Source organism: Pteropus vampyrus, unplaced genomic scaffold (genome assembly GCF_000151845.1).
Source record: "Pteropus vampyrus isolate Shadow unplaced genomic scaffold, Pvam_2.0 Scaffold83, whole genome shotgun sequence".
Taxonomy (NCBI): Eukaryota; Metazoa; Chordata; class Mammalia; order Chiroptera; family Pteropodidae; genus Pteropus; species Pteropus vampyrus.
In genome coordinates, this window is record NW_011888864.1 from 3,900,545 (window position 1) to 3,920,817 (window position 20,273).

The 20,273-nt window shown below is 39.6% G+C and overlaps 2 protein-coding genes across 2 annotated transcripts in view; one reads left to right on the forward strand and one right to left on the reverse strand.

Moving 5' to 3' along the window:
- Positions 1–7,340, reverse strand: part of LOC105294165 (DNA repair protein complementing XP-G cells-like) — a 58,143-nt gene extending 50,803 nt beyond the window's left edge. Inside the window, exons 1-3 of the mRNA XM_023532437.1 lie at positions 6,979–7,340; positions 2,498–2,582; positions 760–1,357 (exon numbers count right to left, since the gene is read on the reverse strand). Coding sequence (XP_023388205.1) covers positions 760–1,237 — 478 coding nt within the window. The 5' untranslated portion in view covers positions 1,238–1,357; positions 2,498–2,582; positions 6,979–7,340. The remainder of the gene's footprint in view (positions 1–759; positions 1,358–2,497; positions 2,583–6,978) is intronic.
- A 109-nt stretch (positions 7,341–7,449) lies between these two features.
- On the forward strand, positions 7,450–19,788 carry KDELC1 (KDEL motif containing 1). The gene is made up of 10 exons (XM_011363189.2): positions 7,450–8,007; positions 9,212–9,417; positions 10,753–10,958; positions 11,135–11,212; positions 13,359–13,531; positions 13,653–13,890; positions 15,612–15,821; positions 16,525–16,614; positions 17,800–17,907; positions 19,558–19,788. Exons 1-10 carry the CDS (start codon positions 7,826–7,828, stop codon positions 19,573–19,575), a joined length of 1,509 nt encoding a protein of 502 aa, XP_011361491.1. The 5' UTR covers positions 7,450–7,825; the 3' UTR covers positions 19,576–19,788.
- The last annotated feature ends 485 nt before the right edge of the window (positions 19,789–20,273 follow it).

Here is a 20,273-nt window from a genome sequence, read left to right on the forward strand (position 1 = left end):
AATACAGCTAAAACAGTACTTAGCAATTTAGAGTATAAATGCTTAGAGTAGAAGTCTTGAATCGAGAAATTAGAAAATGAAGAGCAAAGTAAATTCAAAATAAGGAAATAATACAGAACAAAAATCAATAGAATAGAAAACAAACAATTGAGAAAATTAGCAGCTAGAAGCTGGTTATTTGAAAAGATGAACAAAATCCATACTCCTAGAGGACTACCACACTGCAATTGTGAAGGTTGTGCACTGTACCCTAGGTGAACTCCCCAGGTAAACAGACTAAAATTGTGCAGTTCACAACCTACTCAGTGGTACCTGGAGACCTCGCTGGGTACTCAAAAAATTTTAATGACAAAAAAGCCTCTATGTTATATGCTAGGAAAGAAAACTAGATGTTTAATTGGGAAATATGAATTCATGTCCCTGCAAAACTATGAAATAGTAGTAGCTTGTTCCAGCTACCTCATTAACCATTTCTAAGTTACTATGTACTTATCTGTAATATCTGTATGCTATAGTATCCTATATTTTTCTATGCTCTCAAAATGCAAAGGTAATGTTTGAAGTTTCCGGTGGCAACACATTAATGAACCAAATGTCTTATGTACAAAGTTATTTTTTTTAACTGCAGTGACAGTCATGATAGCAATGTTCCCTGATAAGTATTATAAAAGGAAAACATGCTTAATAGCAATTTTAAACAAGGTACATTGTTTGTTTTCTTACTATTTTCACATGTGAACTTGATGACTCCTTCCTTACCTGATTTGTGTTTCAAATTTGTGGTCACTCCATCAAATTCAGATTTATCAATTTCCCATGCAAGAGGTAGCTTGCCCAGGCTATTGGATAAGTTTTCTAAGCTATTTTCCTCATTGTAAATGATTTCTGATGTACTAGTTGGGATGCCAATGTATCTTGATGAATTATTTCCAGCAGGTAAAGAGGTACTATCAGGCAGGCAAGAAGAGCGGGTTGGATTTGGAGTTTTATAGATTGAGTTTGCCTGATTGAGAAAGGCATAGTCTGAACAGATGGCATAAATTTTCTCTCGAGTATGGGTCACTGGACAGCTCCATGGATAATGACCATCTCCTTTTGGACCCACAGGTGCTCCTGAAGCACGAGTGCAGAAAGATTGTACAGCACTTTGTAGGTTCTCTTCAGGAGACTTCTTCTCAGATTTGTGCTCACCATTTCCAGAATAATTTGCCCTTTCTGCTTCTGCAATGTTAGGCATTGAATGCAACTATAAAAGTTCTATAACAAGGAGCAAGTTGCAACTCTTTCTGTTTCTTGAAAAATACTGAGACAATTGTTTACAGCATTCTATAAAATCTTGAGAGCTGCAAAATGGACTCCTAGGAGGAGGAGGAGAAAGAGAGATCAATGATCAACAACCTACCAGGCACTTCAAACGGCCCTAAAAAATGTTTCATATGCTTTCATTCAATAATTATTTATTTTACAACTGTTATATGCCTAGAGTTATGATTAATGACCATCTGTCCTGTTAAAAATTTATTTGAAAATAATGCATTAAGTGAAAAAGAAAAATAGCCCAATTAAAAATGGGCAAAGTATATGGATAGTTACTTCACCAAAGATAATGTAGAAATGGCCAATAGAAACATGAAAAGAAGATCAGCATCATTAGCCATCACAGAAACGCAAATCAAAACCATAATGAGATGCCATCTGATATCCACCAGTATGGCTATAATTAAAAAGATAGATAATAAGGATTGTTGAGGATGTGGAAAAATTGGAACCCTCACATACTGTTAATGGAAGTGCAAAATGGTCTAGTCACTTTGGAAATCAGTTTCTCAAACATTTATATAGAGTTACCATAAGATCCAGCATTTCACCGCAGGTATACATCCATGAGAAGTGAAAACATGTCTATGAGAACATTCATAGCAGCATTATTCATTATAGTCAAAAAGTGGAAACAATCCAAATGTCTATCAGTTGATGAATGGATAAATAAAATGTAACATATCCATACAATGAAATGTTATTGGGCAATAAAAATAAATGAATGAACCTTAAATGCTACAAGGATGAACTTTAAAAGCATTATGCTAAGTGAATGAAGCCAGTTACAAAAGACCAGAAAGTGTATGATTCCATTTACATGAAGTGTCTAGAATGAGCAAAACTATTCCATAGAGACAGAAAGTAGAATCGTGGTTACATAGGACTGAAAGTAAGAGGAGGTTGGGGGTGATGGGGTTTCTTTTTGAAGTAATAAAAATATTCTATAATTGACTGTGGTGATGAATGCACAACTTTGTGAACATAAAAGCCATAGGACTGTATACTTCAAATGGGTGAATGGTATGGTGTATGAACTATACCTCAATGAAGCTGTCTAGAAAAATAATGCATTAGTGAGGTTATTTAAAAAGCATATAGGCATAAAGAATGTATGATAATGAACACAGATTTAAATCAACAAAAAATACAGAATTTAAATTTTTAAAACATCCATCACCTGACAGAATACAGGATCCAATCCAGGTAGTCGCCAACTTCTGATCAGTCTCAGGAAAAACTGAAATTCAAATCTAAACTGATTCCTTTAGGGGGGGGGAAAAAAAAACAGAGAAAAGTTGAAATAGCAACCAAGAGCATCGAGGAAGCTGAAGCTTTATACAAAAGGAAGATCTTGGTGAATGAAACCATTACAGGTGGTATTCGAGGCGACCCAATGCGGGTACCAGAGCAGAGCGTACAGAGCTCTAGTTAAGGAGCAGCACTCAAGAGATTGAATCTATCCAGATGACCAGTTTGATGTTTACCCATTAATACTTCCACCCATTTGCTTACTTAAAAAATCAGAAATGAGAATAATTTTCATAAGTTACAGGAAAACGATTATATAAAATCCATCACACAAATACTGAATGACAAAATCTTATGACTCAGGCGATAATAACAGATGAGTACCCTGAGTGTGAGAAGAACTAATGAAGGTACTGCATGTCCTTAATGTAATTTAAGGAAACAGACCTCCACACCAGGAGGACACCATATCTCCTAGAAAAGATTCCATTTTCTTTATTTCTAAGGAATGCTTAAATGCTCTCTATTCAAACCTTCAGGTTGTGATGTTTTAGTAATTTGTGCAGAGTTTATAGTTATTTTCAGGAGGGTCTCTTCGGCAGGAGCTTCACCACCAAAGATAGATCCTCTGATGGTTTCACTTTGGAAACTTTCCTTTTAGTCAAGAAATCCTACAAGTAGGTGCGTTGGATCTCTACACAGGAATCTGTTTTCTCTTCCTTCCTCATCTGGCAATGATGGTAACAGTGGAAGAAGATGCAGAGAAGCTGAGTATCTGAGGTTGTACAGCCCACACTCTGGGCTTTTCTGAGTTTTTTTCTGATTCTTGACAGATGTCCTAGAGGAGCATTTTCTACTTCTTATGTTATCCTCAGTCCTTTCTATAAAACCCAGTGTGGTGGATGGAGGTAGGTATTATTGCAGCATTGAGGTTGTGTGCGTGGGTTGTAGTAGAATGAGGCATGAAAGGGAGCATATGGTCATAGTAAAGAGCAATGAGCAAAGGCTACAGGAGTTAGTCTAGTGGGGGAGAGAGAAATGTTCCAGGTGCTGCCCTTGTTATTTCTTCATCTCAAGCTTAGCTTCCACTTTGCCAGAGCTGCCTTCCTCAGATTGAATGGAATTTTGCCTGTGGAACCAACTCCCTGTATAGCAATGTAGGGATTTTAAGAAAGAGGCTCATCTGGAACATATGTAGAATATTTTCATCAAAAACATATGCAAAGATAAATTACTGCATTTGCACACAAAGAGGCTGAGTTTCCTGGAAGCTAAAGACAAGAAAGAACATAGCACTTAATTAATAAAAAGTTTAATAGTCTAGTTACATCTGTTTGTGTTTTGGCTTCACCAACCAAGAATGATCCCTTTGGTTGCTCTCTTATCAAAAAGCAAAGATTATCGACATAACAGCATATTTTATATTGACTGTCAATAAAAGCCAAGAGTAAATTTACAGTGGTAGGAAAACTTTCTCATTGAACCACTGTTAATGGAAATTTCTCTTTGAAAAACTGTAACATTTATAGCTTTTATCACATAAGTAAAACAAATTACAAAAAAAAAAAAAACTACAAAGTACTAAAAGATATTAGAGAAACTGGAAATTATCCAACTCCCATAACCCAAACACTGCTATAGTGTTATTTTCTTTCCTTATTTTCTGTCTGATCCTAGTCATTTCTCCCCAGTTAGTGAGATCGCCACAGGTCAAGGACACTAGTATTATTGCATCCTCAGGCTTTCTTACAAGTGAACTAAGACATGTTATTACTGATAAGTCATTATAGATGCCAGTTATTGTATATTTTAATTATACTAATTATATTTTAATTTAAAGCCTCAGGAAATAGTGAGGTACAGAGGTAGGCTGTCCCTCTACTACATAGCCTGTAGCTCTCCTGATTTTGTCACAGCTTGTATCTGCTTTTGTCACTGTTTTTATAAACCATTCCCAATACCATGCTCATTTCTAGCTGCCACCCCACCCCCATGAGTTGACATTTCTAATCTGACCTGTGCATAGATGTTAGAAAATTATGTATACATACATGATCATAAAACTAACTCCTCAACCTAAAACCTTCTGCTGTTAGAACCAAAAGCCATCTCCTATCTGGCCCCACCTCTCTTCTCTTTCCCTCTTCCTCCCTCTGCACTCTCTCTGCACTCCCTCCACACTGACCAACTTCCCATTCTCTGCTGTCTACTCCCTACTCACCCTCCGTTATTTAGTTCTCATTTATCCTTCAGATATCCTTTAAATGCCACTTTCTGGGTATGCTTTCTTTGTTCCTCAAAATAGACCAGGCTACCCTATATATGCTCAGGTATTTTTCTTTCGCACGTCTTAACCGTGCGGGTGTGTGTGTGTGTGTGTGTGTGTGTGTGTGTGTGTGTGTTAATATGTCTATCTGCATCTTGCAAGTCTGATTTTCCTGACGATTGTATCCCCAGGGCCCAGCATTTGTAGAAGTAACATCAACAAATACTTATTTTTAAGTGCCTACATCATGTCAGGCATTACTGTAAATCCTAGATTAAGAGCCTAGATTCCAGGAGGGCTTATCAGGAGGGGCCTTAAGAATCAAGAACTGGAGTTTTAGCCAAAAGGCCTCTTCTTCTCCCTAGTACTCAGCTGTAAGAATTGAGGTTCCCCTAATCCAGGTAAGTGAGGTGATGCTATGTTAAGATTCACCAATAAGAATTACAGAACCTAAGGCTCAATTTAGTGATTTATTCATAAGATCATGGCACAAGCAACAAAAGTATTGTTTAACTGTGTACAAACAAAATGTCATAAAATGGCCAGTTCTAAATGCACCGCTAGAGTAACTATTTCCAAAAATCACAAGATCAAAATGTTTGGCAAAAACAAACAAACAAACAAACAAAATCGTTCCATTTGTAAGGTCAATATTCATTGCCTAGGTTACACTCTTTCTCAGTTATATTTTAAATCAGTATTTTTAAGGATCAAGTTTGCTTAGAGAACTAAGCATCTTAAAAAGTCTCTTCAGCAAAGCTTTTCACTTATGACAACTATTATGATCTATATTCTGTACGGATGGTCACTGAAACGCAAGGAGCAGGTGACTCACTAAGGGTAGAATGCTGCTGTGCTAGACAAGAGGCGCCAAGCCCCAGTGGGTCTGATCTTAATCCCTACCCACCTCCCACTCCTCCCCTCTCCGCCCAACATCCCTCCCAACGCCCGCCCAGGCCTCTTCCTCCGTCAGACCCTGAGCCGCTCGCCCGGTAGAGGCCGCAGGCCTACTACGTATACCGGGGGTGCTCCCGCGCACGGGCCAGCGTTGAACCTAGGCTCCCGGGGAGGCGAGCGGAGTTCCCACCGCCCTCTTCTGTGAAGCTCGCGGCGGCGCCGAGCTCGGAGGCCTCCGGGACGGAGGTGACAGTCACACAAGCCCGTGCCTGCTGCGCCGAGATGTGCGGAGGCGGCGCCGCCAGAGAGGAAGGAGGGCCGCGGCGCCCCCTGCCCGCACCCCTCCCGCTGCCACACTGGCCCGCGTGTCCTCCAGAGGGCCGGGCGTCCCACCTGGTCACCGCAGCCGTGCCTCCTGGCCCCTCCTCCTGCCGTCCCTCCCCGGCCGGAAGCCGGAGTTTGCCGCCAGCGGGAGTGGGCGGAGGCTGGCTGGGTGACCTCCTCTAACCCGCCCCGGGACGCTCCTGGTACCCAAGGTGCCGGCGCAGGTGGGATACGGGCAGTTGTCCCCGAGCGAAGAGGGAGTCCCCGATTCGAGCTTCAGAATGCCCAAGTTGATATCATTACTAATGACAAGAGCAAAAAAGAAAACATAAACGGAAACCCCTACGATAGCCCCCTCCCAGGCCCGCTTTGGCTGGCGGAGCCACCCAGCCTGTTTTGGGGCCGCTGGCAAGGTCGAGAGAGGGAGGGCGAGAAGGAGGCTCCGGGCCGACTCCGGAGCTAACCGTGACTCTTCCTGGTGACTGCTCTGGTCCTGGCCCAGGGGTGGGCGTGCAGGGGCGAGGGGATGGCCACCACTCGCTCTGGGCCCCTCAGAGCGTGGCGGGGAGACGCGCACCGGCCAGAAGGCACCAGTATCGGCGCGGGCACCTCCAAAGCGGGCTTTGTTCCCGAGAGAACTCGTCCCTTATCTCCCTAGCGCTTCCCTCCAGCCTGCGGCCCAGCTCTTCACCCGACTTTTTCCGGGGAGAACGGGCACCGGCGCAGTGGCCTCCACTCGGACAGCCACGGGGCTCCAGAGCGGCCATGGCCTCTACCTAGGAGCGCAGGCCGCGTTCTCGGCGCCCAAAGCCGGCCGGCCGCGCCAGGCCCGCCCGCGGCGCCCGGGTGCTTGGCCCACCGCCCGGCGTGCGGGGCGCACAGCCGCATCCCGCCGCTTTGGTCCTGCCCACAGCCCCGGGTACCTCTAGCCTGTCCGGTGGGGTCAGGTCGCTGCGGCCGTGGCAGAACCCGGCACCGGTTCTGTATCACAGCTTCCAGCGCATGCCCCGCGACGCTCCTCCAGTTACCCAGGCGTCTGTAGTCCCATCGGAGAGTGCGGGGACAGTGCCCTGGACGACTGTGCCCGGAGACCAGTCAGATATCATTAACAACACCTTCTTTTCATCGTGTTTTATACCTGCCCTTCTGTACTTGCGGAGGATATGGTGACAGTTTTTCTAAAAAATCTTTGTTGTGCCTCCAGACCAGTGTGCCCTTCTACTGGACATCTAGTATTTATCTGTTCCCTGAAAGCGGTGACTGCAAAGTAGATAAATAAGAGATGGAAAACCTGGCAGGATTTCCGCCGGTCCTGTCCGCGAACTACATGTCCCAGGAAGCCCTGGCGCCGAGACGCGTGTCCACTCCGCCATCCACTTGGAGAAAGCCTTACTCAGCTTGGTCAGACGCGCGGGGCCAATCCTTTCCACCCTGCACCTTGGGCTGGAAGCTGAGACGGATTCCCCAAAGATGCTCCAGTTGCAGGAGCGAAGCAAATTTATCATTGTCCCGAGGAAAGGGAGCAGCGTGATTCTTACCCGTTTCAGTAGAACGACTGGCATCCTTCAGCTGCACAAGCCAGTGCTCGGGTTGTGATTTTCCTGGGGAAAGTGGAGACCCGCACGCCTGCTTGCGCTCCTGCCCTCCTCCCGGAGCCAGCCGTGTTTGCTGCTGCGATTCGCCAACGCGCCCCTCCTCTAACTGCGGCTGGTTCCGTCTACCTCTTACACTTCATTTATCTGTAGATCATTTGGATAGCCCGTCTTGTAAATGTTTAGCATTTCGGTGTTTTACTGCTTCTTTCTGGGGGCATTTCCAGCACTTGCCGAGACCGGCGAAGGGAGGCGACTGTGCCCGGAGAAGAGCGAAATATGGGGACCTGGTCTAAAAGCAGCTGTTGTCCTTCCCGCACGCTATTTCTATATTCAGGCGGTGGATACATCAGGAGATAAGTAAGTCGAGAAACAGCTCCGTTTTGGGATGCAGTTAAAATTTACTGTTTCTTCCTTTAAGTTTTATCTGCCCATGAACTCGATTCTCCACAGCAGTTTAAATTCCAGATATTTGGGTGGTATCTACATCTGGTTTAACAGTCTTTGCCCGTCCTAACCAATCTTTCTCTGTAGCTTTAGGAATAATTCCGAATTAGCTCCTCTATTTTGATAGGGATTCCCACATGACTAGAAAGACAAAGCTCCTGCACTTTGCTGGAAGTATGACTTCTAATTATTTTTGCATAAACTGCTATAAGGAATTTAAATCCAGTTGTTAGAAACTTGGTTGGTTTCATCTTTCTCTAGTGCTGCCCTCTGGTTCCAAGTAAACATCTGCAGGGAAGCGTGCTTTGAAACTCAAAAATCAAGCACTGTTTGAAACTATAGAGGGAAAGTATCAGGGTATGAATCTTCTATGTGTTTCCAGCACATATTTATTTAATTCCATTGAATTCAACAAGTAAAATTATACTCAAAACTTATTTGTAGAATTCACATACTTCTTTAATGATTGTCTTTTTTATTGGTGGATGCCGACCATGTATATTTTGTAGGAAAAGAAATCTTGAAAATAAGTTTTCCAAAGCAAAGGAAGTTTATAAATAATACAGTGGGGAAAATAAATACCATCCTAACAGCAAGAACACTCACCCCCCCCCGCCCCCGCCCCCAAAAAAACCTTCTATAAAGTGTCACTTATAGATGATGTACACTACCTCCTGGCTTTTGCCCATAGCTGAGCATGATTTATAATACTGATTTTTTCAAAGAATCCTTGAGATTTTTCAAAAGATCTTTAAAGGCATCATTTAATCACAAATTTCCAAATGTGATGGCATGAAATAAGTAGTAGGTCAATAAGAATATTTTTGTATATGGAATGCATAAGTATATTCTATGTTTACATAGTTTAGTAGTCTTAACCTATTTCTTTGCGATTTTCTAATGAAACTGTTTTATATTATCTTGGTCTTTGTCATCCTTTTTTTTTTTTTTATCTCTGATCCATCATATTCATTCAGATATTAAAAGCATAAAAGAGAAGCAAGTATATGTTTGGGCAACGGGACATGGAGGAAAATAGTAAAGTTCACATACTGCAGAACATAATCCTTGTGTATTTGTTCCTTAAAATGATATGTTATTGTTCTTCCCATCACAGGTTCACATCTTCTCCAGGTGAAAAAGTGTTCCAGATTAAAATCACAGCACCAGATGAGCAATTCACTAGAGTTGGAGTCCAAGTTTTAGACCGAAAGGATGGGTCCTTCATAGTAAGATACAGAATGTATGCAAGCTACAAAAATCTGAAGGTAGAAATTAAATTCCAAGGTCAACATGTGGCCAAATCTCCATATATTTTAAAAGGTAATTTGGAACATAATTTTAAAACACTATTTGAATACAATGATACATGTTATTCAATCTAACAAAAACAAATTAGCATGATATTTATTTTTTTACTGGAAGAAAAAAAGATTTTCTTACTTGAAAGATAAATTGAGAATCCTGGAGAGAAATGCAAGATTTGAATGGAAATTATAATTCACTGAAGAGGAAAAAACATTTTAATAGAGAATTTGCTCGCTGAAGACATTAATAAGAATAATCAAGTTAAATATATGGTCATAGATGACACTTTCTTAATTGGAGGTATATGACTTAAGTAACTGATAAGTGTTAATGAAATTGATCACTTCAGGAAGACAGAGGGCTTGAAGCAGAGGGGGAAAGTTGACTATTTTTTTTTGGTCTTTGTTCCAATATTATTTTTTCAGAAAAATTATCTGATGTTTTCTTTTACAGGATGAGTGTGGCTTTATTAGCTAGAGGCATATCCTTCTCTCCCTTTGAAGATAGTACCCTAAAACAGTGAAAAAATAGTGTAAATCTTCCTTGTTACCCCTCCAAGAAAGGCAAACATTTTAAAAAGTGTCTAGGTTTCTTTCCCACATTTCACCAGGACCACATGGTATAATATAACCTGCTAAACCTTATAAAAATATTCCATCGTCAACTACTGCCTGGGTCAGGCAGGAATCTGAGAATTACAGAAGGAAATGACAATAAAATCTCAATTTAGATTCTGCTATATTATGTTAGTAGTATTTCTATAAACATATAATTAATTCACTATAATATTGATGAACTATTTTGAACATTACCTTTGTTTTTTAATAATTATTTTAAAAATAGCAAGCATATTAGGGATCCTTTATTTACTTGTATTGTTGTTGATAATAATTTATTCCTTGAAAAAAATAACTTAGATACTTTAAGAACCTATTTGTATAATAGACCATTGAAATATTCATTTCATATCACTTTTGGCTTTCACCAAAAGTAGTATATTCCTCTGATATTCTTTTACCAATGTTCAGTTATTCTTAATTATAGAAAACATAAAGAGTGATGCACTATAATAGCCACTGTGAACAGAAAATACGCCCATTGACTTTCTTTTGAACTGGTGCAAAGCGAGCCTGGGTGAAAATATTACTTTACTGTGAAGAGCTGTCAGAACAGAAGTTTGACTTTCTAGTGATGTAATAAAGAATGTTTTTCTTTTAAAATATTTTTATATCAAAATGCCCTTCCTATTATTATCTAGGCAAAATTTGTGAATCCTATAATGGATATTTGTTATGTGTTTCAAATGTCATGAAAATACTAATGTGTCATTTGTTACTTGTGTATAATTAGGGCCTGTTTACCATGAGAATTGTGACTGTCCTTTGGAAGATAGTGCAGCCTGGCTACAGGAGATGAGGTGCCCAGAAACCATTGCTCAAATTCAGAGAGATCTGGCACATTTTCCTACTGTTGATCCAGAAAAGATTGCAGCAGAAATTCCAAAGAGATTTGGACAAAGGCAGAGCTTGTGTCACTATACCTTGAAGGATAACAAGGTACAATTCATAATTGAAGTTTACTTGTTAGTCTTAGTGATTTTTTGTTTTGACCGCTTGGCTACAACTAACTACATAGTTTTATTAAAAATCATTCTGAGGATCATTGTGATAAGATTAACCTCAGTGAAGCTTGCCAGTGCTTTTTGACTAATAAACGTTCAATTCTCTTTTAGGTTTATATCAAAACTCATGGTGAACATGTAGGTTTTAGAATTTTCATGGATGCCATACTACTTTCTTTGACTAGAAAAGTAAGTATTTTCTTTTCTATGTGTAGAAGACAGTTTAAGCCCAAGTTTTACAATATAAATTTTCAAAATAAAAATAATTACAATATCAGAGTGTTTTATTCTGGGGCCTTATTATAATACTATTTTGAAGTTTTATGTCTTATGAAATAGCTATATTAATTTCCTAGGGCTGATGTAACAATGTACTAATTGGGTGGCTTAAAACAACAGAAATTTATCCTCTCACAGTTCTGGAGGCTAGAAGTTCGAAATCAAGGTGTCAGCAGGGCTGTGCTCCCTCTGAAACCTATAGGGGAGAACCCTTCCTTGGCTTTTCCTGACTTCTAGTGATGGCCAGCAATCCTTGGCATTCCTTGGTTTGCAGCTGCATCACTCCATTCTCTGCCTGTGTCATCGGATGGTGGAGTGTGTGTGTCTGTTTGTCTTCACCTTTTCTCACAAGGACACCAGTCATACTGGATTAAAGCCTCACCCTACTTCAGTGTGATCTCATCTCATCAACAACCCGATTTCCAAATAAGGTCATTCTGAGATACCGGGGTTTAGGACTTCAGCATATCTTTTGGGGGGACACACTCAACCAATAACAATACCTTAGAGAGGAAAATGCCTTACAATAAAATTATTTTTAGTTCTCTACCTACTTTGAGTCCAAAGAAGACTGCCATATTCTGAATCCTGTTCCTTGATATAATGTGCTTCAGCAGGGTTCTATAGAGTACTTGACAACAATAGTAAAATGGCTGATATGAAAAATTATACCATCATTTCTACCCATTGCTTATTAGCTATTTACTGAATATCTTGGTTGAATTACTCGTGGAAGATCCTAGTAACTTTCTTAAGAAAGCATTTGCAGTGAATTAATTCTGAATGTGAGTAGTTATATAGGTATCCTGCCTCCTTTAAGCTAAGACATCGGAGTGCTGGCAATTCTTGTTTATCCATGTCAATCTATGGAAAAATAAGAATGTTTTTCAGGACTCCAGTTTCTCAAGATGCTTTCAAACTGACCAGTACAGTTCTTGCCTAAATAATATATCTCTTATTTTACAAATACCCCAAACATTTTTTTATGGCTCAATAAAACAGGTTCTTTCAACATGTTTGTGCCAGTGGAGGCAGTCTAGCTTAGGAAGTTGTGTTGAGCTTCCTAAGTTCAAATCCTAATCCTATCACCTACCTGGGTTGTATTTTTAAAATAGAAACATCTGGTTTATTAACCAGGAACTAGAGTTAAGAGTCTCAAGTCCAATGTGCTTTGCTTGCTTCGGCAGCACATATACCAAGTGAAATGTGTTGTAGTTATTTTCTAGTAGTTTTCTTTCTCTCTTAGATTATTTTAGAGTCTCTTGGCAGTATTAGAACAGAGATTACTTTTGTCATTTCATCCCTATTGAGGCAAGTCTATTGGCCCATTTGGGCACCCTGGAAAGGAAATCTAGTATGCTTACACATAGAACAATATTGTGAAAAGCTATCCCCACTATTCAAATCAAGGCAATTATCATTACCTGAAGCTTGGCCTTTCATTTGGTACACTTTCTAATTTTTATTGTGTTTCATTGCTCACTGGGTGGTCAAGTTGTACTGCAGGATAGACTATGACATCAGTATGGCCAAGGTTAAAAGGCAGGTAAGTGCCACCCAGGAAAGAAACCAATGCATATATTCGTGTGGCTAAGAACAGCCTACAGGCCTACCAGGCTCAAGTGGTCCAGCATTTACTTAGAGCAGAACAGAAGGAGTACAAAAGATTCATTCAGCCTCTTTCAATGCAGCCATCCCCCAGGTCCAGCAAATCCACTCCACAGCTGACCACACCTCTCACTTTTTGCTGCAGTGGAAGTTCTCTGAACTTTCCCTGTGGGGTCTGAAACACAGCAAGCATGGGGGCATGCCAATTGGCCATTGACCCCTGTGTTTAAGTAGAACAAAAAGGGTATATTCCCACACTTCCAGATAAGCCCAGCCCAGACTGTGAGGGCTCTTTATCTCTTGGTAAAGAAGTGTTCCAGGCCCTAGGCTATGTTATTTGGCCAAGAAAGAGGGCATGCAGGAGACTGCCTTTCACTACTCTTTTGATCAATAAAGGGCATAATCCATCCAACGCAAAATGTGAATAAATTCTTTCTCTTTTTTCTAGGTGAAGATGCCAGATATGGAGTTTTTTGTTAATTTGGGAGACTGGCCTTTGGAAAAAAAGAAATCCAATTTACACATCCATCCAATCTTTTCCTGGTGTGGCTCCACAGATTCCAAGGATATCGTGATGCCTACCTATGACCTGACCGACTCTGTTCTAGAAACCATGGGCCGGTGAGAGACGGGTCGAAGATGACCCAGAGCCTTGATTTTCCTTCTGTGGTGAGTTCTTTTCCAACAGCCTTTGTGATGTGATGGTTTGGGAGGAAAATCTCTTGCACTTTCTGTCTTCCAGAGTAAGTCTGGATATGATGTCTGTGCAAGCTAACACGGGTCCTCCCTGGGAAAGCAAAAACTCCACAGCTGTCTGGAGAGGGCGAGACAGCCGCAAAGAGAGACTCGAGCTGGTTAAACTCAGCAGAAAACACCCAGAACTCATAGATGCTGCCTTCACCAACTTTTTCTTCTTTAAACACGATGAAAGCCTGTATGGTCCCATTGTGAAACACATTTCATTTTTTGATTTCTTCAAGGTATGACATCATCTATGGCCAATCCTTTTTGTTTTTCCAAATAGAGATGACCCTTGAACAACATGGGTTTGAACTGCACAGATCCATTTACAGGCAGATTTTTTTCAATACATAGCCGGCCCTCTAAATTCCCAGGTGTTGTTCGCATCTATGGATTCAACCAACTCCACATCAAAAACAGTATAATGGTATTTTCACCCAGAGTTGGGAATCTGCAGATGCAGAGGGCCAACTGTATGCATTAATCTATACTATTTTATATAAAGAATCTGATCATCTGCAGATTTTGGTATCTGTGTGGGTCCTGGAACCAATACACCATGGATATTGAGGGACAGCTGTTCTGGGGGAGTCAAAAGTTATATGCAGGATTTTGACTGCACTGGGGAGGGGGTAGATTCAGTGCACCTAACCCCCATGTTGTTAAAGGATCAACTGTTATCTGCATTTGGGGGAGGGAAGTTGAGGCCAGTAAATTACAGGGCGTGGGAAAGTTATGCACAAAACTTAGTGACTGTCAAGGTATGAGGCCCCAGAGACTGGCTTGGCAACCTGGGTCTGTACTCAGTACCCGCCCCTAGCATTAAATATACCAAGGAATATTTGGGTCAGGGGAGAGCTAAAACTTTTTCCCCAACTGACCCTCAACATAAGCACATTTCAGCTCTAAAACCTTTTTTATCAGTAAATACATGTAAGTGATTTTAGAAAAACTTCTCCCTAGAGCCATAACATAACAACAGACCAAAAAGAAGAAATAAACCAGGTGTCTCTTATCAGGCCTTCTGGTGGGAAAATGAATTGAAATCCATCCAAATGGTCTGCCTGGGAATTCTGGGCATTAGGAAGTGTTTTCTGGATCTAGAATGTAGATTGCTCTTTTTTCTTGGGGAGCGATCCTTTTTCTAACAACTCTGCTTTTTATGCAGTAGAACACTGCCCTGTTCACTTGATCACTGAGTAGTTTTTGAAGTTTCACGTGTTAGGGAGAAAAGTGGGCAAAAGGTAGCCATCTATATTCTAGGTGGGAAGAAGACAAGATATTATTGAGCTCTGTGTTGTATATGGCCGAATTTTGTTTTTGTTTTTTTCTGATGAGTTACGTGGCAACAGGTAGACAAGTTGAATTGTCAGTGTTTCCATATGCATATCACAAAGATTTTTTAAGGAAATGGTTAAAACCAAAGGAAGCTAATGCCTGCCATCCCTCCTCAGAGGTTGTTCTGTCATGCCTTTGCTATCTGTTGAATTTGCTACAACTAAAGACTGTTGATTGCCTCAGTGCTATGAATTCTTTTAATCATAGATGTACTTGTCTCAGAGCTTATTAATTCCCTTAAGACTTGTGTGTATTAAAAGGTATGGTTAAAAGGGCATAGAGTGTGCCAATGTCAGATGCTCAGATGAGACCAATAAAGTAGAGGGATTACAAAGTCACCATAAATCTGTCTTTCCTTAGGTTGTAGTCTGAGGACAGCAGTTTTACTATTTTATTTGCTGCTTCAATATTAGACTTGTAGTCCCTTTGTGAAATTTAGGAGAACATCAAAATAAGCATATCATATAATAGCACTTACTAAGTGGTGAAAGCACAGGGCAAAATCTGGCCAGTTTGTATCTGAAGACAGTGAGGCTCTTTGTGTGGAAAGGAGAGGAAAATAAAGAGAGTAGGAAAAAACGATATTTAATGGAGGTTCTCATACTTCACTGCTGTTTCACAGCATAAGTACCAAATAAACATTGACGGCACTGTCGCAGCATATCGCCTGCCATATCTTCTAGTCGGTGACAGTGTTGTGCTGAAGCAGGACTCCATCTACTATGAACATTTTTATAATGAGCTACAGCCCTGGAAACACTACATTCCAGTTAAAAGCAACCTGAGCGATCTCCTAGAAAAACTTAAATGGGCAAAAGATCACGATGAAGAGGTAAGGTCCCTCCCCTTGTATCCCAATATCATCAGTTCGTTTTAAATGTCTTGTGCTTGGAAAGCATTCAGGATGCTCAGATGTCGACCCTTACCTGTAAATGGGAAGCCATCTCCCCACGCATAGCACAATTCTTTCAGGATGAACATAGGTGCGCAGCTTGGATTAACTGTCCAGTCTGCTCATGAAACAAAAAACTAAACCTAACCTTGAGTATGTTCTCTCTTTTAGTCAGGTTGATCTGAGCCTCAAGTACTCCCTTACCTCTACTAGGAAAATGAAAATTAAGATTGCCAGCCGGGCACAGGAGGAAAAACTAACTGTGCTATGGATTAAAATGAGGGATTGCATGAAATAAATTTTGAACTAATTGCTAAAAATTTTTAAGACAGTGCATTGAGCTTCATCCTGCATGTACTCTATGAAGTCATTGTTACTTCATTTAATATGTACCTTTTCTCTCCAAGAGAGAATTAATTCTAGAAGGTCTAAAATGACTTCTTAAACTTTCAAGTCTTAAAAACCTCCTTTTACATTTGAACAAACATACTCTATTAAATGTTCCCTGTACCATGAAAGGCTACTCTCAAAGATATTTTTCCCACTGTTGTCCCACTAAAATGTACTCTGAAGATCGATTTTCATATGTCTGCATGGGAAAAAATATGTTTCATTAAAGGATTTTTTTTTTTTGTTCCCATAGGCAAAGAAGATTGCAAAAACAGGACAGGAATTTGCAAGAAATAATCTCATGGGTGATGACATATTCTGTTATTATTTTAAACTTTTTCAGGTCAGTATTTTCTAAGAAAATAGACATACAACTTGTAATGTTAATAGCAAATAATATTCCACTTAATAATTTCTAAAATTACATTAAAATAAGGAGATAAATGTATACCTCTATGGGCAGAAATCAGGGATGAATGTTAAATAATAATGAAAATAGTAGAAAACCAAAGATTAGCTAATGGAGAATGCTATAACATTAAAGGAAAAGTATCAATGTTAGAACTATGTAGTCTGTGGTTAGGAAATTGACATCTGATCCTGCAAAGTTACTGAACTTGGATGTATATTTTATCTTTGTACAATACTGCTGCTGCCTTACCATTTCTTTGTCTACATAGTGCAAAGGATGTTTAGAACTGTTGTGCTGACCCCATATGAGCCATGACTTCTCTTGGAAAGTGTTTGCATGGACCTAAGCATTTAGGGATTGTAATCAAAGCATATCTGACAATTTGAAAGTTTCCTTTTTTAAAAAATGCAACAGTAAACAAGTAATTTGCTAATAATAGTAGTAGATCTAAATTAAACGTTTTTTAAATCTCAAAATTTCAGATGTTGGGCCCCATACCTTGGGCTTTGCTACAAAACTGAGTTGGTCTTTTTTCTGGTCTGCACTGGCCTCTTCCCCTTTATAACCTTTCCTAGAGGACGGTGAAGCTATAGAGAAGGTGAAATATGTAAACCGAAGGAGTGGGGGGATTTACTATCTAAATTACTAAAGATCTACAGGGTAGTGTTCATTCATTCAACTCGCATATACTAAAGCATAAGCACCTAGCTGGGCACAGAGGGAGCACATAATGAATGAAGATGGTGACCAATGCTATGCAAGCCATGGTAGGTAAGATGGAAATAGTCTCTGTCCTCAAATTTTCTTGGGAAGATCATGTACACAGTTATTTTTACTACAAGGCAAAAGGAGGTAAAAAAATAAATACAAGTCATATAAATGAAGGATGAATAAGGAGATCACATAGAAATAGGCAGCCAATGTCCAAGGACAGGTATCTCTCAGAAGCTCTGTTATTGAGTGTTTGAGAGGAATGTAGAGGTGTTTGCATATTGCAACTTGACATATGTGACTTAAGTGGACCATATCATATTCTAGCAAACTCCAGCATAAGTAATTTGGTAAATGTACTTTAAACATTACATAAGGAATGCTTTTGTATTGTTGTCTCTATAGGAATATGCCAGTTTACAAGTGAGTGAACCCCAAATCCGAGAGGGCATGAAGAGGGTAGAGCCACAGTCTGAGGATGACCTCTTTCCTTGCACGTGCCTTAGGAAAAAGGTAACAAGAACTGACCAATGTCAAAGTAAAAACTAACTTGATCCAAGTCTTCGTTCATTCCTTAAGTCATTCAGTCAGACAACAATTATTTGAGTTTCTCCTGGAGCCTCCAAGCATTCATTCTACCACAGAGATATAGTAGGTAACAATAAGGCAAAAGAAAGAGAGCTAAGATGCAGCTAAATAAGAGCTCCCAGCAAAATAGAGGAAAACCTTTTTTAATGTGAGAATTTAGATCACATGATATTTGAATACATGTTTAATGTTTGAAAAATATTTTTACGTTCATCATCTAATAGCCTCATCTTCCCGTGAGATAGGGTCAGGAAAGTTCATCATTCCAATTTAGAGATGGAAAAATATATAACCAAGATTATTCATGTTCACAGATTATTCATTGAAAAACAATCTCCGTTGATATCACTCCATACTAGAAGATTCATATATGGGCTTGTCAGGCTAAAAAGGAACTTAGAGGTCATCCAGTAACATGCCTTCATTTTACAGTTAACAAAACTGAGCCCAAGGAACTTAGCTCAGAATCATCTAGCTGGATTATAGCAAAGCAAGGACCAAAAATAAGTCTCTCATCTTCAAATAGTATGTATGGTTGTGTATAAAGATAGAGGAGGGTTGTTTTCATTATAGCTATTTTTTGTTTGTAGGATCATATATTGTATAAAATTGTGTTATATATATTTACACACACACACACACACACACACACACACACACACACACACACACATTACTGGCTTGACATTTTTATACCCTCATCATCATGTCTCTGAATGGATAAACTCAAAATTGTGCTATTGTAACCAAAAATGAGAAGGCAGGTTTGGCAATTATGTCTGCCTTTCAAGGGGATTTAAAAGGAATAAGGTAACCACAGGCTCACTGGTGTAGTGGAACCAGCTCATATAAGCTTATGATTGTTAAATATTTAGAAATTTTGCACAGTGGTTAAATTTTGGTAGCTTGGAATCTACTTGGTGGGAGTATTTATACCATGACAACAGCACATGCTACAAATCAGAGTTTTGTTTTTGTCTCGTTTTGAGAACTGATTGCCACTAACTAGCCCTCAGAAGTGGTACATCATGAACCTTAACCCCTGACAGTGCTGCAAGGCCATCAAATTAGTTAAAGCCAGTAAGAAAACTAAAATTGCCAGAATCGAAGGTACCCTTTCATTAAGTTTATGATTTGGTATCAGAATGTTTCTGATACCAAATGAAACTAGGCAGCTTCCTTTCTCCACTCTTCTTTTTTTTTTTTTTTTATCTTTGTGATTTTGAGGCCTGTCAAATGGTTCTACTGATTTATAGAAGTTAGGGGTTAGAATGATAGCTTCATGTATTTCTTCTTTATTGTCTACCCTAGTCCATCACTGATACCATTCATGACACAAAACCTTTTATAATAAACCCCTAGATGTTCGGGTTCCACATCAGTAGCCCTATAAAACACAATGTGCTTCTACCCGTAGGTGATTCCAAAAATAATCCTCGACCCTACAAGTCTCAAGTAACTTGACTGTTTTTCTTCTTTCATCTTTAAGGGATAACATTTTATAGACTAATGTAAGTCTTCCTGACTCATATATGACTTCTCAATGGCTCTAAATATTTTACTTCTTATTTTCAGACCAAAGATGAACTCTGATTTGCAAAATACCTTCCCTTCAAATAATGGTGCTCTGAAGACTCTTCTTAACTGAAAAGAAGAATTTTTTTAGAATATTAATTCTGTGGACAGTATAAAATCTATGTGATTGTCTGGGTTAAGAAGATATGTTTCTTATTATGCAGTATTCTCATGACTGTTCTTTAAAGCACATTTTTAGAATTTTATAATAAAATCACTTTTATTTTAAAGAGCTGTGTTATTAGCTATATTTGGACCATGGAATAGTAAAAAGAGAGAGCGTCTGGGTCCTGTACTCAGTTTAGAGCATCACAGCAGCCACCACCTACCCAGACACATGGTTTACATGACAAAGCAATAACCTCTGTCTTGTTTACACTATTTAGATGTCAGTCACTCACAGCCAAAACTAATTCTAACTAATTCATCCTACAAGACCTTTCATCTTTAATAAAATCTTTAATAAAGTTTCTTACCACTTCCTAATATGTACCCTGTAGTCTAGCAAAACCAACACCTTAACCTTTCTTTGATGGCTTGTGTCTAACCTTCCTTATATATGCTTTCCCCTCAGTCTGGAATGTTGTGACCCTCTCTTCTTACTTTGGTTTAGATAGCTTTCAATGCTCATTTTAGGAGTCACCACTCTGAATCTCCCCATACTTGTATCATTGCATTTACAATGCTATGTGGTAGTGATCTAATTGGTTGTCTCT